We start from the raw sequence: 18,876 nt of genomic DNA, 5'->3' as shown, positions 1-18,876 counted from the left end.
TTACATACCATTTATGTCTGTATATATTTATTATTTTATTTAATTTCATAATTTTTTTATTTATTTTTCCACTTTTTAAAATATATATTGAAATTAATTTACTTAATTAAAAGGTTGAAAATAAATAAATAATATTAATATTTTTTAGATGAAATGAATTAATTTAACCCAAAAATTCTACGAAAAGGTTTTATTTTAATATTTTAATTACTATTGAGTTAGATTGATTTTACCATTATTTTTATAAAAAAAAATAATTTTAGAACAATTAGTTAAAATAAAAATTATTTATAAAAACCATTTTATAACCAATCCAAATCCAACATATATTGCAATACAATTTCCCAAATAAAATAAAGTTTCCATTTTTAAAAATTGGAGGATTAATTCTATATTTTGATTTTCANAAAAAAAAAAAAAAAAAAAAAAAGAATTTGAACTTCTCTGCTCTCAATTAAATTTCAAAACATGGTTTTTTGTTTTTTGTTTTTTTTGACAAAAAAAAAAATTGATGATTGTTTATCAAATGGTTGGATTTTGGTAAGTAATTTAAAAGGGATTAAATTTTCTAGAATTTTTTTTTTAAAAGAAATTATTTAATGGTTTCTTTATTGTATTTATGGTATGCACACAAACCCTGTCTTGGAGATAGAATTTTGTGTATGGATCATTCATGAATATCAAATTAATGTCATTTTCTTATATAATTCATGGATTTTCATTATTTTTAATATGCATATGGTTAAGGATAGTTTGACCGTTTATTATAAGATAAATATCTAGATATTTACCTTATATTACGGTTTACCATGTTTGCTCTTTTTGCTCTCTTTTAAAAGCAAATATATTATATTTATTTATTATTCTTTCCTTTATTGTTATTTCCATATTATTTGTAATTTACCATACTACTCTAGTCTGTAAATATAAATAGAGAACTTTTACCATGAGGTACAGTGGTTTTAGCAAGCATTTTAATACTATTAGAGCCCTTTCGGTTTAACAATATTGATCATTTCTTCTCTATGGCTTCCGAATCCTCTTATCATCTTCTTCCTTTCAACACTGTACTCCATATGATCACCATCAAACTTTCTTCCTCCAATTATCTTCTTTGGAAGTTGACGAAAAGTCAACTTCTCCTCTCCTTGAGAGTATGCTGGGTTATGTTGATGGAACTATGGTTCCACCACTCGCTTTGAACCAGAAACCTCCTTAACACATATAATATATGTAATTTGGATATATATTTATACATATAAAGACAGATACCCCTAACCTTTTAAAACTGTCCAAATAAGTCCTGAACTTTTATATGTATATCTATCTGGTTCTTAAACTTTTATTTTCTCGACATATTTTACATTTTTTAAATTTATGGATCCTAGACAAAAATAAATAAATAAATAAAAGTTAATTAAGGGTCTCATTAAACAAGTTATAATTCTACGTTAAATAAATAATTTATTTTTAAGAAAAAATAGAGATATATTAGATACAATATCCAAAGTTTAATAACTTAATGTAAAAATAGAAAATGTATCGAGCTTCTATGAATTTAAATGTAAAAATTAAATAAAAATGATAAAAAAAATTAATTTGACAATAAATGCATACTTAAAAACATGGTTGTCATATGTATTTATTATGTTAACAATTATATTACATAATGGTGAGATACTAAAGATAATTAAGATAAATAAAGATATAAAATAGAAAAAGAAAGTAAAAAAATGATAAATTAGTCAAATAATGAGCATTTACGAAAAAATTGTTAGGCATTAAGACTACCCAACACAGATTAATTTTTGTAACAATATGATGTCACAAATATTTTTGTAAATTTTTATTTTTTTATTTTTTTTACTTCTAAACTGAATTATATATTTTGTCTCCGGTAACCATAGACCCACTTCTAGCCGATATTGTCCTCTTTGTTTAGAATTATATATTTTGTCTCCAATAACAACCCAGGCCCACTGCTAGCAACTATTGTGTTAGTAGATATTGTCCTATTTGGGCTTTTCCTTTAGGATTTTCCCTCAAGACTTTAAAACGTGTCTGCTAGAGGAAGGTTTCCACACCTTTATAAATGGTGATTTGTTCTCCTCCCCAACCAATGTGCCAGCCTTCTAGCTGTTTCCCAAAGTGGGTAGACATGAGGCGATGTGCCAGTAAGGACGCTGGACCCCAAAGGGGGTGGATTTGGGGGCGGTCCCACATCGATTGGAGGAAGGAAAGAGGGCCAGCGAGGACGCTGGGCCCCGAAGGGGGGTGGATTGTGAAGTCCCACATTGGTTTGGGAGGAGAACAAACCACCATTTATAAAGATGTAGAAACCTTCCCGCGTTTTAAAGCCTTGAGGGGAAGCCCGAAAGGGAAAGCCCAAAGAAGACAATATTTGCTAGCGGTGGATTTGGGTCGTTACATCTCCAAATTAAACATAAACTTCCATAAATTCAATATTCTTCCCATTGTAAAGAACTAACTAGATTGGGAAGCATCCTTGAAAATTTCAAACCTGATAACCAAGTTGAGAATATTAATCCTTCTCTTCAATTCTACCAATAAATATGATCCAAGAGCACTTTTAACAGGTAAAAAAGCAATGCAATTTCAGGGTGTTAAGGATAAATTATACTAACTTCTAATGTTGTATAGATGCTGTATGAACAAGTCGTTCCATGTATCGGTGAGTCCCGGCAAGCACCAATGCATACAGTCGTCGTGCTTCTTTCCACCAGCTGAGGCAGGATGTGCATCAGCTCTCAACTCACTCATGGGAGTTATGTTCAAAATATGGAAACTGGTTCCATTAAGGGCCTTGAGGAGGTGCTCATTTACGAGACGAACCTCGACATTGGTTCTGTTATTGCTCAGCGAGAACAGATCCTCAGCCTGAAAGACGACTACCCTTTGAGACGGTTTGTTTCATTTAGGAGAAATCATGGAAGACGCACAGAATAATAATCTATGTCTAGCAGAGCTTTCGTTAGAATATGGAATAAAATGTGAGTTGATCACCTGCTGTGGAGATAGAGGCTGCTGCCGCTGGCAAGAACCACCTTGGTACCAGTCACCTCCTTCAAAATGTCTAGGTGATTGCGTGCGGAAGAATTTGATTGCACCGGGTGGCATTCTTTTCTCAACGTATGGTATCTACAATGAATAAGAGATCATTCACAAAATGATAAAGCAAAAATGAGATCCAGCACAATTCTTTCCCATATTTAGTACAAGGTCAGTTCCTATATACATTTCGACGCTAGGTGTGAAATCCTACATCGGTTAGGAGATAACAAAACATTCTTTAGAAGAGAATAGAAACCTCTCCCTAGCAGACACGTTTAAAAAACCTTGAGGAGAAGTCTGAAAAAGAAAGCTCAAAGAGAACAGTATTTGCTAGCCGTGGATTTAGGCCATTACTCGTCCATGATCAAACTCATGATTGCACACCTTTGGGCAGTTATATGCGCATCTCACAACACAATATTTTAGTGTTCGAAGTTCTTATAATATTTGATAAAATATCAAATAGAGGTGGCCATCAAGACTTGAATGCAGACTTCAGTGAACTCAAAATATTATGAATTTAAGTTAAACGTCTATTTAAACTGAAAATTTAAGAACTTAAGAATGACTCGAGTTGATCTATAGTTTATAAATGGAAATATTTGCACCTAATTGAACATGATTGAGTCCGCTGAAAAGTTTCTAGTTTGAAAAATTATCTGAAAACAAGTTAGAAATTTAGCTCACACGGTCTAGAATAGTTAATAGATCAAACTGACATCCAAGAGAGGAAATAAAGAATTGTGTACCATATGTTGCAGAACCTTGTCCAAGCCAACATCAGGAGGTACTGGAGGGATGATAGGCTGACCCTTTTCGAAGAAAAGCATTGGTGATTTTACAGGGTCAAATTTTGAAGGTGCCCACCACCTAGTTGAAAGAAATGAACAAGTCCAAATTATCTATCTAAAAAATCAAATACATGCAAACTTGATTATCGAGGGATTTGAAAGGGAATATTTTGTCAAAAACAATCAAAGAATGTGATCATATAGTTGGACGAATATAAGATATCAACAGCATTCTAATCTACAGTCGAAATTTCCTACGATCCACGTGATTACGATCCACATGATACAAACATCAAAATAGCATGTAGAAATTATTTCAAAGTTCTTGAGGTTAGCAGAATATAATCCTATCATGATGTGGTTCTCATACATATTTATCAATTATGCATACCATAAAAGCTGAGTTGAATTGGAAAAACAATTTTAAGTACCAGTGTCCTGTGTTGAAAACTAAAATATCATGGAAGTTTGGAGCCTCTATCCATGAACTTTCTGGAATGTCAACATCAACTCTGTAACCTTCTTTATATCCAAGAGATTCCAATTCTCCACCATCAACATTAGGTGACCACCTGACTCAAACAGAAGTAGGAACAAATAATGTTAGTTGTCAACTGCTACAGCACTACAAAAAGATGAAAGAGGAAATTATAATGCAAACGTGAGAAGTGAGAACCTAGGATATTATAATGCAAACACCTTTGGAACACAGTTGATTGAGTTGCAACGTTTTTCATTAAAAAAAATTCACGAGTCCAGTAAGTCCTCAAGAATGTTTGGCGCCAAAATCTTGAGTCGACCCCCTTAAAAGTAATGAGAAGTACTAAAGAACGAGGGGAAGCTCCCACTTCGGATGGAACTCAATTGTGCGATTCTCATGGGCGACAGAGCATTGGAGAAAAAGGTAATCCCGACTTACCTAACTGTGTATACTCCCTATAAGGAACCTAAAAAAACCGTTTCCTACTAGAGAAGTGAAGATTTTAATGATATGCTCACAGGATAACAGTAAATTCCAAAGTTCTATCCACAAGAACATTTTGTTCATGAGCAATCCTAAGACCCCCTTCAGCTACTCTCAGCCCTTTTCATCTCTCCAATTGTTCTACTCTTTTGATGAACAAATGAGATGCCTAATCCAAGAATAGTAGAAAAGGGATAGACAAAACATTTGGTGTAAATTCGACAGATCAGACAATATCCAAATTTCTAACGGAGTGAAAGATCATGAAGAAATAGAAGAGTTCGATGGATATAAGAATTGATGGTTAATGATAAATCAAACTAGTCATCATAACACATTACTTACGAAGCATATCGCGCCAGAATATTTGTTCTATGATATGTAATAGTAAGATTGTACTTCAGAAATGAAAAACCTCGATCAGCACCAGCAGGACGCCACTTTTTCACTTCACCCGGCACACGTTTCAGAGAACAAAAAAGTGAAACAAACATGTTCCTATTTAAGGAGTCGCCAACAAATCCTGCACTGCAAAACATTCATAAAGTCCATATCCAGCATTATAATAGACATAGACTGATCAAATATATAAGCATGCAATATGTCAAGAATATGGATAGAGATCAAATAATACATAATCAATTAACATGGTCATAAACTAAGAATAGAAGGTTCTGCATTTGAATTTCTGCCTAATTTTCAAGCTCGCCAATGGAAGTACTAAAAATATGTATAAATGTGTCATAACCCGTCAGCTTCACCTGATATATTCTACTTTCTCCACTCGCATCAGAGACCAATTTCATGTTAACTGTGAACTGAAATTATGAAAAGAAATGTCTGTCTATTTTACTGAATGGAAAGAGAGTACGGAAATTATAACTCAGCAACGCTCAGGAACTTGATAACGCTTAACCAATGAAGTACAAACTTCTTTTTGTACCCCCAGAAGTACTCAACAGTTAAGCACAAACACACAGCAGGACGCGGAAAAAAATTGCAGCAAGGATGAAAGGGAGACCAAGCGAGTACCGATGTTAGTATTTTTGAACTTCTCAAGGAAGGAAACCGGATCAAAATGCGGAAGATCACATTGCTTCGGCTTCCAATGCCAATTGATGATTTGGAGAGCATTGGACTTGTTCGCCGCATAGCAGTTCCAGCCTTTGAAAATCTCTTTGCAGGTGTGGTCGTACCTGGAGGTTCTCAAATTCGGATCGTAATACCAACTTCCATCGGAATAATCGCACGAGCCGTCCCTAGCCGCCTTCGATCTCCCGGATCTATCGCCATTGTTGAATTGGATGCTCTGATGCGGTTGTAGAGGGGCCGAGGTTTTACGGAAAGCTGAGAGAGCGAGAAGAATGGAAAGGAAGCAGATAAGAGAGAGTAAGGGGAAAAGAGGAACTTGCTTCGCTTGGTAATGACGATGGTGGTTCTCCCTCACCGCCATGGCCGGAGCCGGAGATTCCAGCTCTAAACGCTCATTCTCATTCGCTAATATATATTATCTTTTTTCCTTTTTAATAAACTTTTCTTCAAAATTATGGTGCTGTTTAGTAAAATTAAGTTTAATTTTTCAAGTTAAGAGCTCTTGTCTCTTCCGTTGTTTAATTTTTTAAATTTTAAATTTTAAAAGATTTACTTAATATAAAATTTAAAATTTTGAGTGATGAAATATGTTGAAATTTATATTTAATAAATAGGTTTTAAAAAAATGCATTGGTAAAAAAATGCACAAAATTTAAAACTCATTAATTTATTAAACACACAGCACAAAAAGTTAGGAATTAAAATAATTTTTTACTAAATTAATAAAAATATTTTCTTTTTGTANAAAAAAAAAAAAAAAAAAAAAAAAAAAAAAAAAAAAAAAAAAAAAAAAACCTAAAAACTAAAAACTAAAAGTATTAATAATTTATTTAAAAAATATTTTTAAATTTTTAACACGGTTTCAAAAATACTTTGAATTTAATTTTTTTTATTTTTTTTTTTTTATCAATGCCTCCAAATTTTAAAAATAAAATAAAAAATACTCACTATTACCATGTTTAAAAAATACAGATGAAAGTGTAAAAGTAGATTATCGGTACCTCATAGATTATCTCTAATTTTTTAATATTGCACTTCATAGGTTATCTCTAAACTTTTTAATGCTATTTTTGAATCACAAATATATCTAAATACTATAGATTATCTCCAAACTTTTTTTAATGCTATTTTTGAATCACAAATATATCTAAATACTATAGATTATCTCCAAACTTTTTAATGTTACTTTTGAAAATTCACGAATATTTCTCATTTTTTAAATTTAAAAATGTGTTTTTTTATAACTTTTTTATTTCTCATTTTTTTAATTTAAAAATGTGTTTTTTTATAACTTTTTTAAAAAACCGTGAAAGTATTAATGAATCTTTTGAAAGTATATATTGAAAGTGAGTTATTTTCCTTAACAAAGTATTAACAGTTTTCATCTAAAATTAACATTATTAGTATCGATGAATCTTTGAAAGTATATTTGAAAGAAAGTTAGTTATTTTTCTTAACCAGATATTAACCGTTTTCATCTAAAATTAACATAAATATATTTTTGAATTTTATTTGAGAGAGTGAACACGGCCATAACTCTCTCTTTATTTGGTAGTGGTAGATGGCATTTGTATAAGCATTTGAGAATGTTGTTGGGAGTATTATTTTCAAACAACACCTAGCGGAAGGAAAAATAAAATTTTCTTATTGTTTAAGTCTATCTTAAGTAATATTTTGTTGATATTGTTTATGCTTTCGCCGCAACAATTCATTTCAAAGTATATGAAAGCATTTTGATCGTGGCAAAAGTGATGATAATGTTCATACAAAAACTTAAAAATCCTGCTATTACCGAAAGATTCCACAAGCAAAAACAGAGAAAAGAAAACGATTCTTATTCACATCCATATTTCCACTAGAAAAAACTGAAATATGGATACCATTTGGTAAGAATTCATATTTACAAAGGGGAAAAAATGAACGGAACAGAAAACCCAAAAACAATGGAGCAAACTCATGCCAACACTTTCGACTGATTACTTATATCAAACAAAAGGTCTGATATTTGTCAGACTAAACCTAAAAAGACTTTGAAATAAATTTACTAATCTAAAATGAATGAGTGACTATGATAATTGAATTTGAAGCATGGTTTCAATTGGCTAAAGAATTGGACCAAAAAAGAAAAGAAAAAAAAATCAATAGTTTTAATGGAATGGTTCTGACTTGAGAAGAAAGATTTGGCAGGCTGGTTCGAATGAGATGTCTTTTAACATATTGTTAAGCCTCTCTTTAGCAGCAGCATCTTCTTCGAACTTCCTTTGAGCTAAATACATTTTCCACCAAGAAGGACTTCGGAGTTTGGCCTGCAAAATTCACAAACAAATTGAAGCCAAATGATCATTGCATTAGTAGGTAAAATTCAACAACATGTGACACTCAGAGGAAGTTTGAGTATTGATTATCGAGAATGAAACACATGTTGAGGATTGTTGGGAGGTAATCCTAGGTTGGCAAGTTTAGGGAATGATGATGGGTTTATAAGTAAGGAATATATCTCCATTCGTACGAGGCTTTTTGGGGAAGCCCAAAGCAAAGTCACAAGAGCTTATGCTTGAAGTAGATAATATCATATCATTGGAGAGTCGTTATTCCTAAAAGCATGTTGCCATGACATGAACCGAGTTGAAAATTCAAATCATAAACCATTAACTACGTAGTAGATCTTCTAGAATTTGTTTGCTGTTTCTTGACCATTACATTTTATTTCAGAACATGCATTGTGAGTGAACAAAATGTGACAAATCAGTGATAGAATGACATCGAATCGTCACACCGTCGCAGTGTATGTTCATTCGACATTTAAAACTTGAGTGTTTCAAACTAAACTGTCCAACAATCAAAGAGGATTAGACTTAAAGTTCCATAATTCTAACCTGGCGGTTGTATCTGGATCTGTTGAATTTCGAAACTGGAAAATCTGGATGACCTGCATAGGATAGAAAATGAGACGATGAGAAGTATAGCAGCATAACATTGAAGACCCAGGACATGCAGTTTGAAACTAAAAAACATTAGAAATAATGACATAACCGACTCTGAGTTCAAGCATTTTTAATCTCTAGAAAACAAAACTGCAACGAAGGATTTACCTGCAAATATGACAATACCATCTCTAGATACCCTCATAAACTCGGGAATTGTTTTGTTAAGGTATCTTGAAGACATATATTCCAAAGTATCTGAAACTATGACATGAGAAAATGATTTCTCCCTATAAGGCAGCGGAAATTTCATATCAGAAACATGGACAATTTCTCTCTCAATGAGATCCCAGCAGCACGAATCAGCACCTTCGGTGTCATATGGATCCATACCCCAATCTACATAATCATCCTTGTCTTCGAGCAATTCGGGCATCACTGAACCAGTATCAGGGCCAACATATAACACTTTGTTCATGTTATAGTCATATACTTCCTTTAGCAATGTTATTGTTGTTTGAACTTCCGAAGTGCAAAATGTATCACCTGCCATTATGATCTAGCAATATTAAATACCTGAGAGATTCCTTGTCAAAGAACACGGGTGATCGTTTTTGTACGTGTTGTATACGCTGGCAGATACATGAATATATTCAATCGTTTCCTTCAAAAACTTCAGTTATAAATTGTTTTCCACTCATGAGGTTCTTTTCTTGTGTACTTTTAGTTCTTTCTAAATTAATAAAAAGAAATTTATAAATGAGAATGATCGAGAACACTAGCAGTACATTGGTGTACATGGACCTTTATGGTAATTCTCAAGTGGCCTAGTCTAATTTCCAAATCCACGAAGAAATTCAGCTGTCTAACTTTAGCAAGCTCTAGGTTCCAAATGTTCAAACAAATAACGGAATACCAAATAAGCAATTGTATCACCTACAAACAATGATAATCTAATATTCTTTTTCTACCATGGGCCGAGCTATAGATTGTTGAGAGACCAACTGGGAGTAGAGGAGTTAGTCCAAATCTCAGTGATATATGAAACGAAGGCAATGTTATTTATTCTGATATGACCTACGCAAAGTGCTCCTTGTCCATATAGAACTTAAAACAAAGTCATCATTAACAAACTGATCAATTATGAGGAATTCCAGACGAATTACAAAATTTATACCACTAATATGGAACAGGAATTCTGGTTCAAGACGGTCAAAATCCAATTTGTCAATTTTAACCCAGCTTGATTGATAACTGAATTATATTCTCAGTGAAGCAATGCTGCAATGTTATTGTACTAATTATTAAAAGTCGTTGTAGTGACTTCGTAAAGATAAGACAGAATACCTTCAACGTCATTCTCAACATCTATGATACTTCCCTGCCCACCTACCATGTGAAGATAAAGAATAAGAAGAAATTAGATGCGCATATTCAGATTAAGAATAGAAAATATTATATAACAGTGAAGACAATTTCAAATTAGAAGTTCAAAACAAAAAAAAAAATTGAGAAGAAAAGAACTTGGATATCAAACAAAAAGGAAAACAAATTTGAGAAGAAAAGAATTTGGATATCAAACAAAAAAGATAAAAGCCTTGTTTATTTGTTTTTTTTTCTTCTCGTCTTTGCTAAAGTCTCTTATCTCTATACTTTCGGGCTTGCCCTATTTTGGTCCCAAGTACCTTTTTTAAAAAAAGAGAACTATTTTGTCCCTTGTTAATTTGTCTCCATGGCTACCTCGGCTAACTTATGTGACTTCAATTCATGTCTATGTCAACAAGTTAAATTCATTTGATAAACAATTTTTGTGAATGTAACAATGAGGAGCAAAATTTCTATATTTTGAAAGATAAAAAACAAAAATATACATTTAAAAGTTTGAAATCTAAAACGATGTTGCTTCATCGTGTAGGCATCCAGCCAACTTAATTAACTTAGCTACTGTCCCTCCGAGTTTAGTAACAAATACGAACCTGATGCATGATGGAGATATCCTATAAAAACGATTGCCTGAAAATTACAGAAAACATGTAAGTAAGATTTGCGACATGAATTCGATATTTTCCAGAATTAAACAAAAAAAGAAATCACAATTCAATAAATATATGTTTTGATAACGTGATTCAATTACAGTAATTGAAATGGGAACATTATGTTCAATTATAGTAATTGAAATGGGAACATTATGTTTGCATTGAAAGAAAGGGGAAGGGAAGAGGTATAATCGTAAAAAGAAGTACCATCGTCAGAAGACATAGGAATGATAAAATTGACAGTAGTGAATTTATGTATTGATTAGCGCCACGAGCAGCATAGCGATTTACTCGATTTTGCCTCATTAACATCATAGTCATTGGCATAGAAACTTCAAAGCCGCTCATGACTGAGTTAGAACCCTGTGTGAAATAGTTTCCAGTATCAAAATAACTTGAATTTCCGTAGGATCATCACTTCAAAGCTAATGAGAACAATATTCTTCACTGATTCATATATCATATGCACCTCCTACTCCTCTACTCTATTTATTTCACACAATTCAAATAAGCTGGAGTGATATACTGATCCTACCACACCAATTAAATGCGATGTATAGATCAATTTACGATGATACAATCAAAGGAACAACAAATTTTTAGAGTCATTAGCTTCAAAACAAAAGAAAATCAGCACAGTGGATACTGAAATTCATCACATTGAGTCGTAGCCGAGAAACTTAACCACATTCCAAATTCAAAATCTGCTATAATTAAATACGAAAGCGATCACACTGAATTCGAGCAAATAGAGCACAATCGCAACAATGCATCCACTGTTCGCTATTATAACCAGAACACATCCACTACCAATCACTCTAAACACACAAATGAATAATTTGGAAGCAAAAGAACAGTGATTCGAGTTTATGAAATCCTAGAAGAAACAGTAAACAATCGGAACGAAAGAATTACAGAATTACGAGGAAGCGGATAGCGTGTTACCTGAAGCGAAGAAAACTGCACAACTTCGGGACTCGCTTCCCGATTAGAACACGCTTCGAATCTTTGGAGGACTGATTGAACTTTTTGGCTCTCGAAGGAACAGAGCGCTGTTGAGAGAGAGGAGTAGAGGTTAGTCAAATAAATGGGCTCCTTTTATACCTTACCCTTCCGTGCGCTGGTACCGAAAAAAAATAGCAAATAAAAATTTAAAATAATTCAGCACAAAAAAAAAATATATATATATATTCGCTTAAGTTAAACTAAACCTTTGGTTTAAATCATAAAATTGTTGATTAGATTTATTTAAGTATATATTTTTTATTTAAATACTTACAAATATAACAATTTAATACGTGAATTATAGAAAAAAAATATACAATAAATTTAAAAATAGTGTATCATATATATTTCGAATAAGCAAAAATATATATATATATAGATTATTTAAATGGTAAATTTTTTAAAATAAATCTTCATTGAATTTTATTTAATTTAATATTTTACAAATACTAATTTATCTACTTAATATCTGAAGTTTTTATTTAATTAAAAATTTTCTTAATTATTAAAAAGTTTATACATTATGAAAATTATGTACGGTAAATTTTAAAATAATATTATGACTGATCTCAGTGCTATAGAAAAAAGGAGTCGGGTCGCCGGACCGGCTGAACATTATACCAGTAAAAAGTATGGAGTTTTATTTTTTGATTATGATGTGTGCTGTAGGATCATCCAAATTAATTTTTGTGAGACATTGTGGTTTGTTTATCCATGCAATTTCTAACTTTAACAGTGAGTTCAATGACCAATTTGATACATACGGGAAGTTATCGAGGGAGCAGGGGTTTTAGGTGATACGCAAATCCGAGCTGGAAAAGGTAATATTTGACGAATACAAAGGGTTCGATTGGAATAACCTAAAAACGCTAAAACACTTTTTAAAACACTCATTTTAAATGGGTCTAACACTCAATGTCAAAGAGCTCCAAAATCCAACAAGACACGTGGACTAAAAAGTATAATATCAACATTTTTTAAGGGCGCGGAATTCAAGAAATTAAAGAGAGGACACTTTTTTATAAAGATTAGAGAGGTTAATATTAATTTAAAATTTTAATGTATATTTTTTAAAATTTTAAAGGGTATTATTAAAATATTTTATAGTTAATAAGGATATTTTTGAAGAAAAAAAAAGTAATCATTTTAAATTTATTTGAAATTTTTGAAAGTCGTAGGTAAATTTTTAAACCAATTTTATTAATTAGGTTTTTTTTTTTTTTTTTTAATTTTTATAATCAAATTTAGGGTTTCAGTTGCTTAAGAAAAACCGGCCACTTCGGTTGAAGAGGACATCATCCCACTGAATACATTTGGTACTGGAAAAATGGCGGCTACACACAGCTTATCCTCTGCTGCACTCTCATCGTCTTCCTCCTCCTTTTTCTCGCACTCCAGTTTCAATGCCAAGTACTTTCTCTGTCACTTCATTTTCGTTTTGAGTGGTTTTTCGTTGGAACTGGAACTTCTGCATGTCTCGTTTTGTCGCATAAGAATCATCGAAATTAACTAGTTTATTCTCCAGGAATCCGAAGGTATCATTTCCAGGAACAAGGTTCCGCGTCAAGTGTGTTGCAACGTCTCAAGATTCCACGACAGGTATTGCGGAAATTACAGATTGTGTTTGAAGATATAGAATATGAATCTTCAATTTAAAAACTTCTCGTAGATTATCGGTTGATGAAAGTAATGATATCCATACTTCGATGATATCTGCAAGAATGAGAACTTATCTNTTTTTTTTTTTTTTTTTTTTTTTTTTTTTTTTTTTTTTTTTTTGTTTTTGTTTTTTGTTCTTAAGCCTACAAAACATCGGTCCCTCGAAATGCGAACATGGCCAAACTTCAAGCTGGATACCTTTTTCCTGAGGTGTGTAGTGTATTTTTCTCAAGGTCTTAGTTCATGCTATTGATGAATTTCCATGCGTGAGCTTTTTAGTTTTATTTTCATCTTGAAATTTCGATATCATCGCTTTGTATTAACTTTAGCGGTAATATTGTATATGTGTATATATTATAATAGATTGCAAGGAGAAGGAATGCGCACTTGCAGAAGTATCCTGATGCGAAAGTCATTAGCCTTGGAATTGGTGACACTACTGAGCCTATTCCTGAGGTTATTACATCGGCCATGGCAAAGGTATAAATAAATTACTGCTTCTGGTTCTTGTAACTCGCAAATCATAACAGGTGTAGGAATAATGAGCCATCTCTGTCGAGAAACAGTAGTTGATCTAGGATATTAGCTGAAGTTGAATTTTGTTATATTGTATGAGAAGGAGAGTTGGTCAGAATCGTTAAAATATTTTACTTAATATCATATGAAAATATAGACCTTGCGTTGATCCGTGTCCTGTCTTTCGTATGGTCTGATCATTTTTATTTTGGATAAACTCGTCTCTTCTTTTGTTGGGATTCAGCTTACTAGGGTACTGTTACTGCCATCTCCTTCCCAGTGAAATTAGTCCTTTTTTCTTACATATTTGCATGTAATTTTTTGTCTCGTTCAATTGAATTTACTACGAGTTTCAGACACTCCTTATAGAAGTTTAGTTTGTATGAAATAAAATTATTCTATGGTGTCCAATTCACCCATTACATTTTTCTTCCAACTGTTTGCACTTAATTGGAAGGTTTCCCTGGAGTTGTTTTCATGCCAGAAGATCATAAACCTCATATTACTTGATTTTTTTAGCTAAAAAACTGTTTTTAACTTAGTCATTTATGACGAATCTGTTTTGTTCTTTGGCAGAGATCACATGCATTGTCCACACTAGAGGGTTACAGTGGATATGGGGCTGAGCAGGGCGAAAAGGTATGCAATTCAGTCCCGACAAACTTTGTTACTCCTGCTAGCCTTTTGAAGTGAAGTTGTGCATTTGGCATCTTGACTTTTGAAGTGTAGTTGTGCATTTGGCATCTTGATTGAAGTTTCTGATATTTGGAAAGGGTTCTCTAACGAGTGATCTTCCTAATGGGTGAATTTTGTGTAGAAATAGTGAGAAGCCTAGCCACTCTTTTGTACACTGTAACACCCCTAGCATAAGGTATTACTGACTTTTGCTTCAAATTCATGGGATTGCATCTTTTAGTTTGGCATGTTGTAGAACCAACTTTTATCAGTAGTGGACTTCATCCAACAAAACCTTGGGGGCCATACTCTTACCAGAAGAGCTAAGGTCTTGTGACAAAGTGCTATTTTGGTCTTTAGAACCCATGGAAGGAAACATAATAGGAGAGTGTTATTCGATTCTTATAAGACTTGGGAGAGATCTTTGATTTAGATTCTTACAGTACTTTGACGGGTGTGGTCAGTTGCTTAAAAAATTGCTACAACCACTCTCCCCTTTTCGTTTGTATCAATTGGAGCACATTCGTATGCCTTTGGGCTTTGGCGCATTTTTAGGTAGGTTGTACTTTTTCATGTTCCTCTTAATTTTAACTTATCTGTTTCTATTTAGAATAAAAGTTTAGCATGATCAAATACGATACACGGATTTTATATTGTGAAAGGTTCCCTCAACATTTTGCCGGCACCTTCAACAGTTTTACCACTTGGTTTTGGCTTACGTCCGACAACAGTTTTCTCGATTTGATATGCCTCTTCCGTCAAGCATGTGCGTTCCAGCAATGATTTTTTTAAAAAACTTTTGCTACCTAGCTTGTATAGTTTCAAATTAATATGCTGTCAGTAACTGGTTTACACTTTGCGAAGTATAGTAGCTGCCTTATTGTGTTAATAATTGTTTTCCATCATTTTTGCATTGACTTGATGACTTGACTTCTTTTAGGTCATTTCTTTACAAGATTGGTAGTTCTAATTTAGATGCTGATTTGTACAGCCAGTGAGAGCTTTAATTGGCAAAACATTTTATAGCGGCCTTGGCATAGAAGAAGATGATATCTTTGTTTCTGATGGTGCAAAATGTGACATAACACGTCTTCAGGTATGGTTTGTTTTAGTTTGGAAAAAAATTCATCTGTTAAATCTATCTATTTTCAACGTATTTGTTTTTTTTTTTTCCCCTTTAATGTTGATCATCAAACTTAGCTAAAATGTAAGATAGCATGGGTAATCATCTGTGTCGTAACTTGGGTAATCATCTATGTGTCTGCCATCTTGTTACTATCTAATTTCTCTTCCCACTCTTGGCAGCTTGTTTTTGGCTCCAACGTGTCAATGGCAGTGCAAGATCCATCATACCCGGTGATTGCTCTTCTCATTAACAAACTTTTAGATATTTAACTGGTGCACTTATAACATTTTGCCAATCCACTTCTAAATGAGGCATTTACTTAGATGATCATTTGAAAAGTATTGAGCTCTTCTTTTGTACAACCATTTAGCTGCATCTCATTTTTTTCTGTTCTGCAAGACGTATTTGCATTTGCACCATTAGAAAACTTCACTTGTAGGTTTAGTCACATTAGCTAACGGATAAGTTCACTACAGCTCGAGCTATAAATTATTTCATAATTTAGAAAATATATTTGAAGTAATTTTTGTTACTCCTTTCTCTCACTTCTTGGTGTAGAACTTTTTACCTACTTCTGCAGATTTAATTTCTAATCAAGAATTTTGTTGAACTGTAGGCTTATGTGGACTCGAGCGTCATCTTGGGGCAGACTGGACAGTACGAAAAGGATGCTGAAAAGTATGGCAATATTGAATACATGAGATGTACTCCAGAAAATGGATTTTTTCCGGATTTATCTAAGATTCCCCGAACAGATATCATATTTTTCTGTTCACCAAACAATCCTACCGGCTCTTCCGCAACAAGGGAACAGTTAACCCAACTGGTGCAGTTTGCTAAAAAGAATGGGTCAATTATAGTCTATGATTCTGCATATGCAATGTATATATCAGACGATAATCCAAGATCTATCTTTGAAATTCCTGGAGCGAAGGAGGTAAATTTCGTCAAGATTACTTTTTCAATGTCTGCACTTGGCAATTTCATTCTGATTGCAAATTCCATCACAATACATTTGTGTCGAAGTTTTGAATCTTTGAAATACGTATCTCTAGTTCCTCTATTGTTATGTACAGCTCCACTATATTGTTTGGATTCTCCTTTTAGATCTTGTGATGGTCTGGTCTCATCCTTTGATTCCAATTTTGTCATTCCGAACAGGCCTAATAATTGTGTACATACCCGAATTATTTAATGCAAAAATAATCAAACGGCAGAGTTCTCTTTCTAAAAATGAAATTATTTTACCATCCTTGAAAATCAAAAGCTATTGGATCCTACCATCCACATATGTTCTTAGCATATCTGCAGGCTGGAGCAAATTCACAATTCTTGATGAGAACATGTAGAAGAACAAGCTCATTAGTTAAATGTAGGAATAGCAGCAGAAGACTTTCCTGTCAAGGCACTTTTGCTAGAATCTCTCTCCGAACGGAAACATAGGGATTAGTGGAGAATGGAGATGATGATATAGTAGGAAGTCAATTATATCTCACTTGGAATTATGTAGCAATTTGATATTTAGCTTATCATTTATATTAGATGATAGAATAAATGTTTGGATTTGTAATTCGCTGTATCTTTTCACTAATTATTTACTTTCGTATTTGTTGAGGAACGATAGGCAATACATGTTTTATGTTGCATGATCTATTTTTCTGTTGTGCAGGTTGCAATTGAGACATCATCATTTAGCAAGTATGCTGGGTTTACTGGAGTTCGTCTTGGTTGGACAGTTGTTCCAAAGGAGCTTATGTTTTCTGATGGATTTCCCGTTGCTAAAGATTTCAACCGCATAGTTTGTACTTGCTTCAACGGCGCATCCAACATTGCCCAAGCTGGGGGTTTGGCTTGTCTTTCGCCAGAAGGGCTTGAGGTCTGCTATTTACAGTTTTCTCTTCTTTTTTTTTTTTTTTTGACAATTTCTCATTTTTTTTAATAAATATAAACGTGTATAGTAACCTTGATCCCTTGAAAGACGGTGAATAATTTGGAGCACTTCATTTGAACACAGTGCAATTTATAGTTGATGTCGACACAACAAAATTACATAGGAAATCATGGAATTTATCGACTTCTACTTGCAGGCTATGCGCGGGGTTATTGGTTTTTACAAAGAAAACACCAGTATCATTATGGACACATTCAACTCGCTTGGGTTTAATGTGTATGGAGGGAAAAATGCACCATATGTGTGGGTTCGTTTCCCTGGCCGGAGTTCGTGGGAGGTATTTGCTGAGATACTAGAGAAAACACATGTCGTGACAACCCCTGGAAGCGGTTTCGGACCTGGTGGCGAAGGATTTATCAGGGTAAGTGCTTTTGGTCACAGAGAGAATGTCTTGGAAGCTTGCAGAAGATTCAAGCAGCTATACAAGTGAAAGAAGAGGAGAAGCGATGCAGGTGGATGAGATTTAAATCTCAGGTGCCATCCTTCTATTCTTCAACTCTTGGAATTATGTACTACATGTTTTTGACATTTGCCTTTGGCATTTCATTTTCATTTGAAATGTACAAAAGCATTCCAGTTGTAGCTTGAGGCGTTTCTGTGTGTCGGAGGATTTCGGTCGGTTTTCATCTAAGCAAATAGCGACGACGCCTGTTGCATTTGAGGTCTGTATGAAGTCTCTCTCTTTAAATCAATAAATTTAAATGCTACCATTTGACCAATTAGCTTTGATTTGATGAATACTTGAGTTCCGTTGAATTCCTTGTTAACACATGCCCCATTGATTGAGGATTTGGATATTGGAATGTTGGGAGGTACGGGGGCATTTAGGTCTTGGAGGTCTGGACCTGTTTTTCATGACAAAATAGGGCGATTGGCTGTGAGTTTTGGATCTATTTCTTCCTTGATTTATTGATTTAAGATCTTTAACACGGTCGAAGTCATTTTCTTTAACCAATCGAACTATATGTTCGAACACGTAGTCTTCTAGTCCCCCATGTTCTTCCCTTTTCATCCTCCTTTCATTATTATCATTCTTACCCCTTGGGTTTCTTTTGTTGCATTAGT

The 18,876-nt window shown here is 33.4% G+C and overlaps 3 protein-coding genes across 3 annotated transcripts; 1 reads left to right on the top strand and 2 right to left on the bottom strand.

Annotated features, from left to right (window-relative positions):
• Positions 1 to 2,506: 2,506 nt before the first annotated feature.
• Positions 2,507 to 6,334, bottom strand: LOC111792679 (protein trichome birefringence-like 13). The gene is made up of 6 exons (XM_023674266.1): positions 5,860 to 6,334; positions 5,173 to 5,350; positions 4,295 to 4,435; positions 3,822 to 3,942; positions 3,025 to 3,159; positions 2,507 to 2,898 (listed from the first exon to the last, which is right to left on the bottom strand). The coding sequence occupies exons 1-6, from the start codon at positions 6,278 to 6,280 to the stop codon at positions 2,641 to 2,643; spliced, it is 1,254 nt and encodes a 417-aa protein (XP_023530034.1). The 5' UTR covers positions 6,281 to 6,334; the 3' UTR covers positions 2,507 to 2,640.
• A 1,403-nt stretch (positions 6,335 to 7,737) lies between these two features.
• Positions 7,738 to 11,928, bottom strand: LOC111806730 (uncharacterized protein At3g49720-like). Its single transcript, XM_023692201.1, has 7 exons — positions 11,825 to 11,928; positions 11,087 to 11,242; positions 10,820 to 10,856; positions 10,191 to 10,232; positions 9,012 to 9,389; positions 8,796 to 8,848; positions 7,738 to 8,225 (listed from the first exon to the last, which is right to left on the bottom strand). The coding sequence occupies exons 2-7, from the start codon at positions 11,225 to 11,227 to the stop codon at positions 8,067 to 8,069; spliced, it is 810 nt and encodes a 269-aa protein (XP_023547969.1). The 5' UTR covers positions 11,228 to 11,242; positions 11,825 to 11,928; the 3' UTR covers positions 7,738 to 8,066.
• Positions 11,929 to 13,140: 1,212 nt separating this feature from the next.
• LOC111806512 (LL-diaminopimelate aminotransferase, chloroplastic-like) lies at positions 13,141 to 18,530 on the top strand. Its single transcript, XM_023691898.1, has 10 exons — positions 13,141 to 13,294; positions 13,410 to 13,483; positions 13,686 to 13,753; positions 13,907 to 14,023; positions 14,636 to 14,698; positions 15,726 to 15,830; positions 16,040 to 16,090; positions 16,477 to 16,797; positions 17,530 to 17,736; positions 17,948 to 18,530. Exons 1-10 carry the CDS (start codon positions 13,212 to 13,214, stop codon positions 18,239 to 18,241), a joined length of 1,383 nt encoding a protein of 460 aa, XP_023547666.1. The 5' UTR covers positions 13,141 to 13,211; the 3' UTR covers positions 18,242 to 18,530.
• Positions 18,531 to 18,876: the final 346 nt, after the last annotated feature.

Source organism: Cucurbita pepo, chromosome LG01 (genome assembly GCF_002806865.2).
Source record: "Cucurbita pepo subsp. pepo cultivar mu-cu-16 chromosome LG01, ASM280686v2, whole genome shotgun sequence".
NCBI lineage: Eukaryota > Viridiplantae > Streptophyta > Magnoliopsida > Cucurbitales > Cucurbitaceae > Cucurbita > Cucurbita pepo.
Note: the sequence above shows the minus strand (reverse complement) of the source record. Positions and strands in the feature narration are given on the sequence as shown.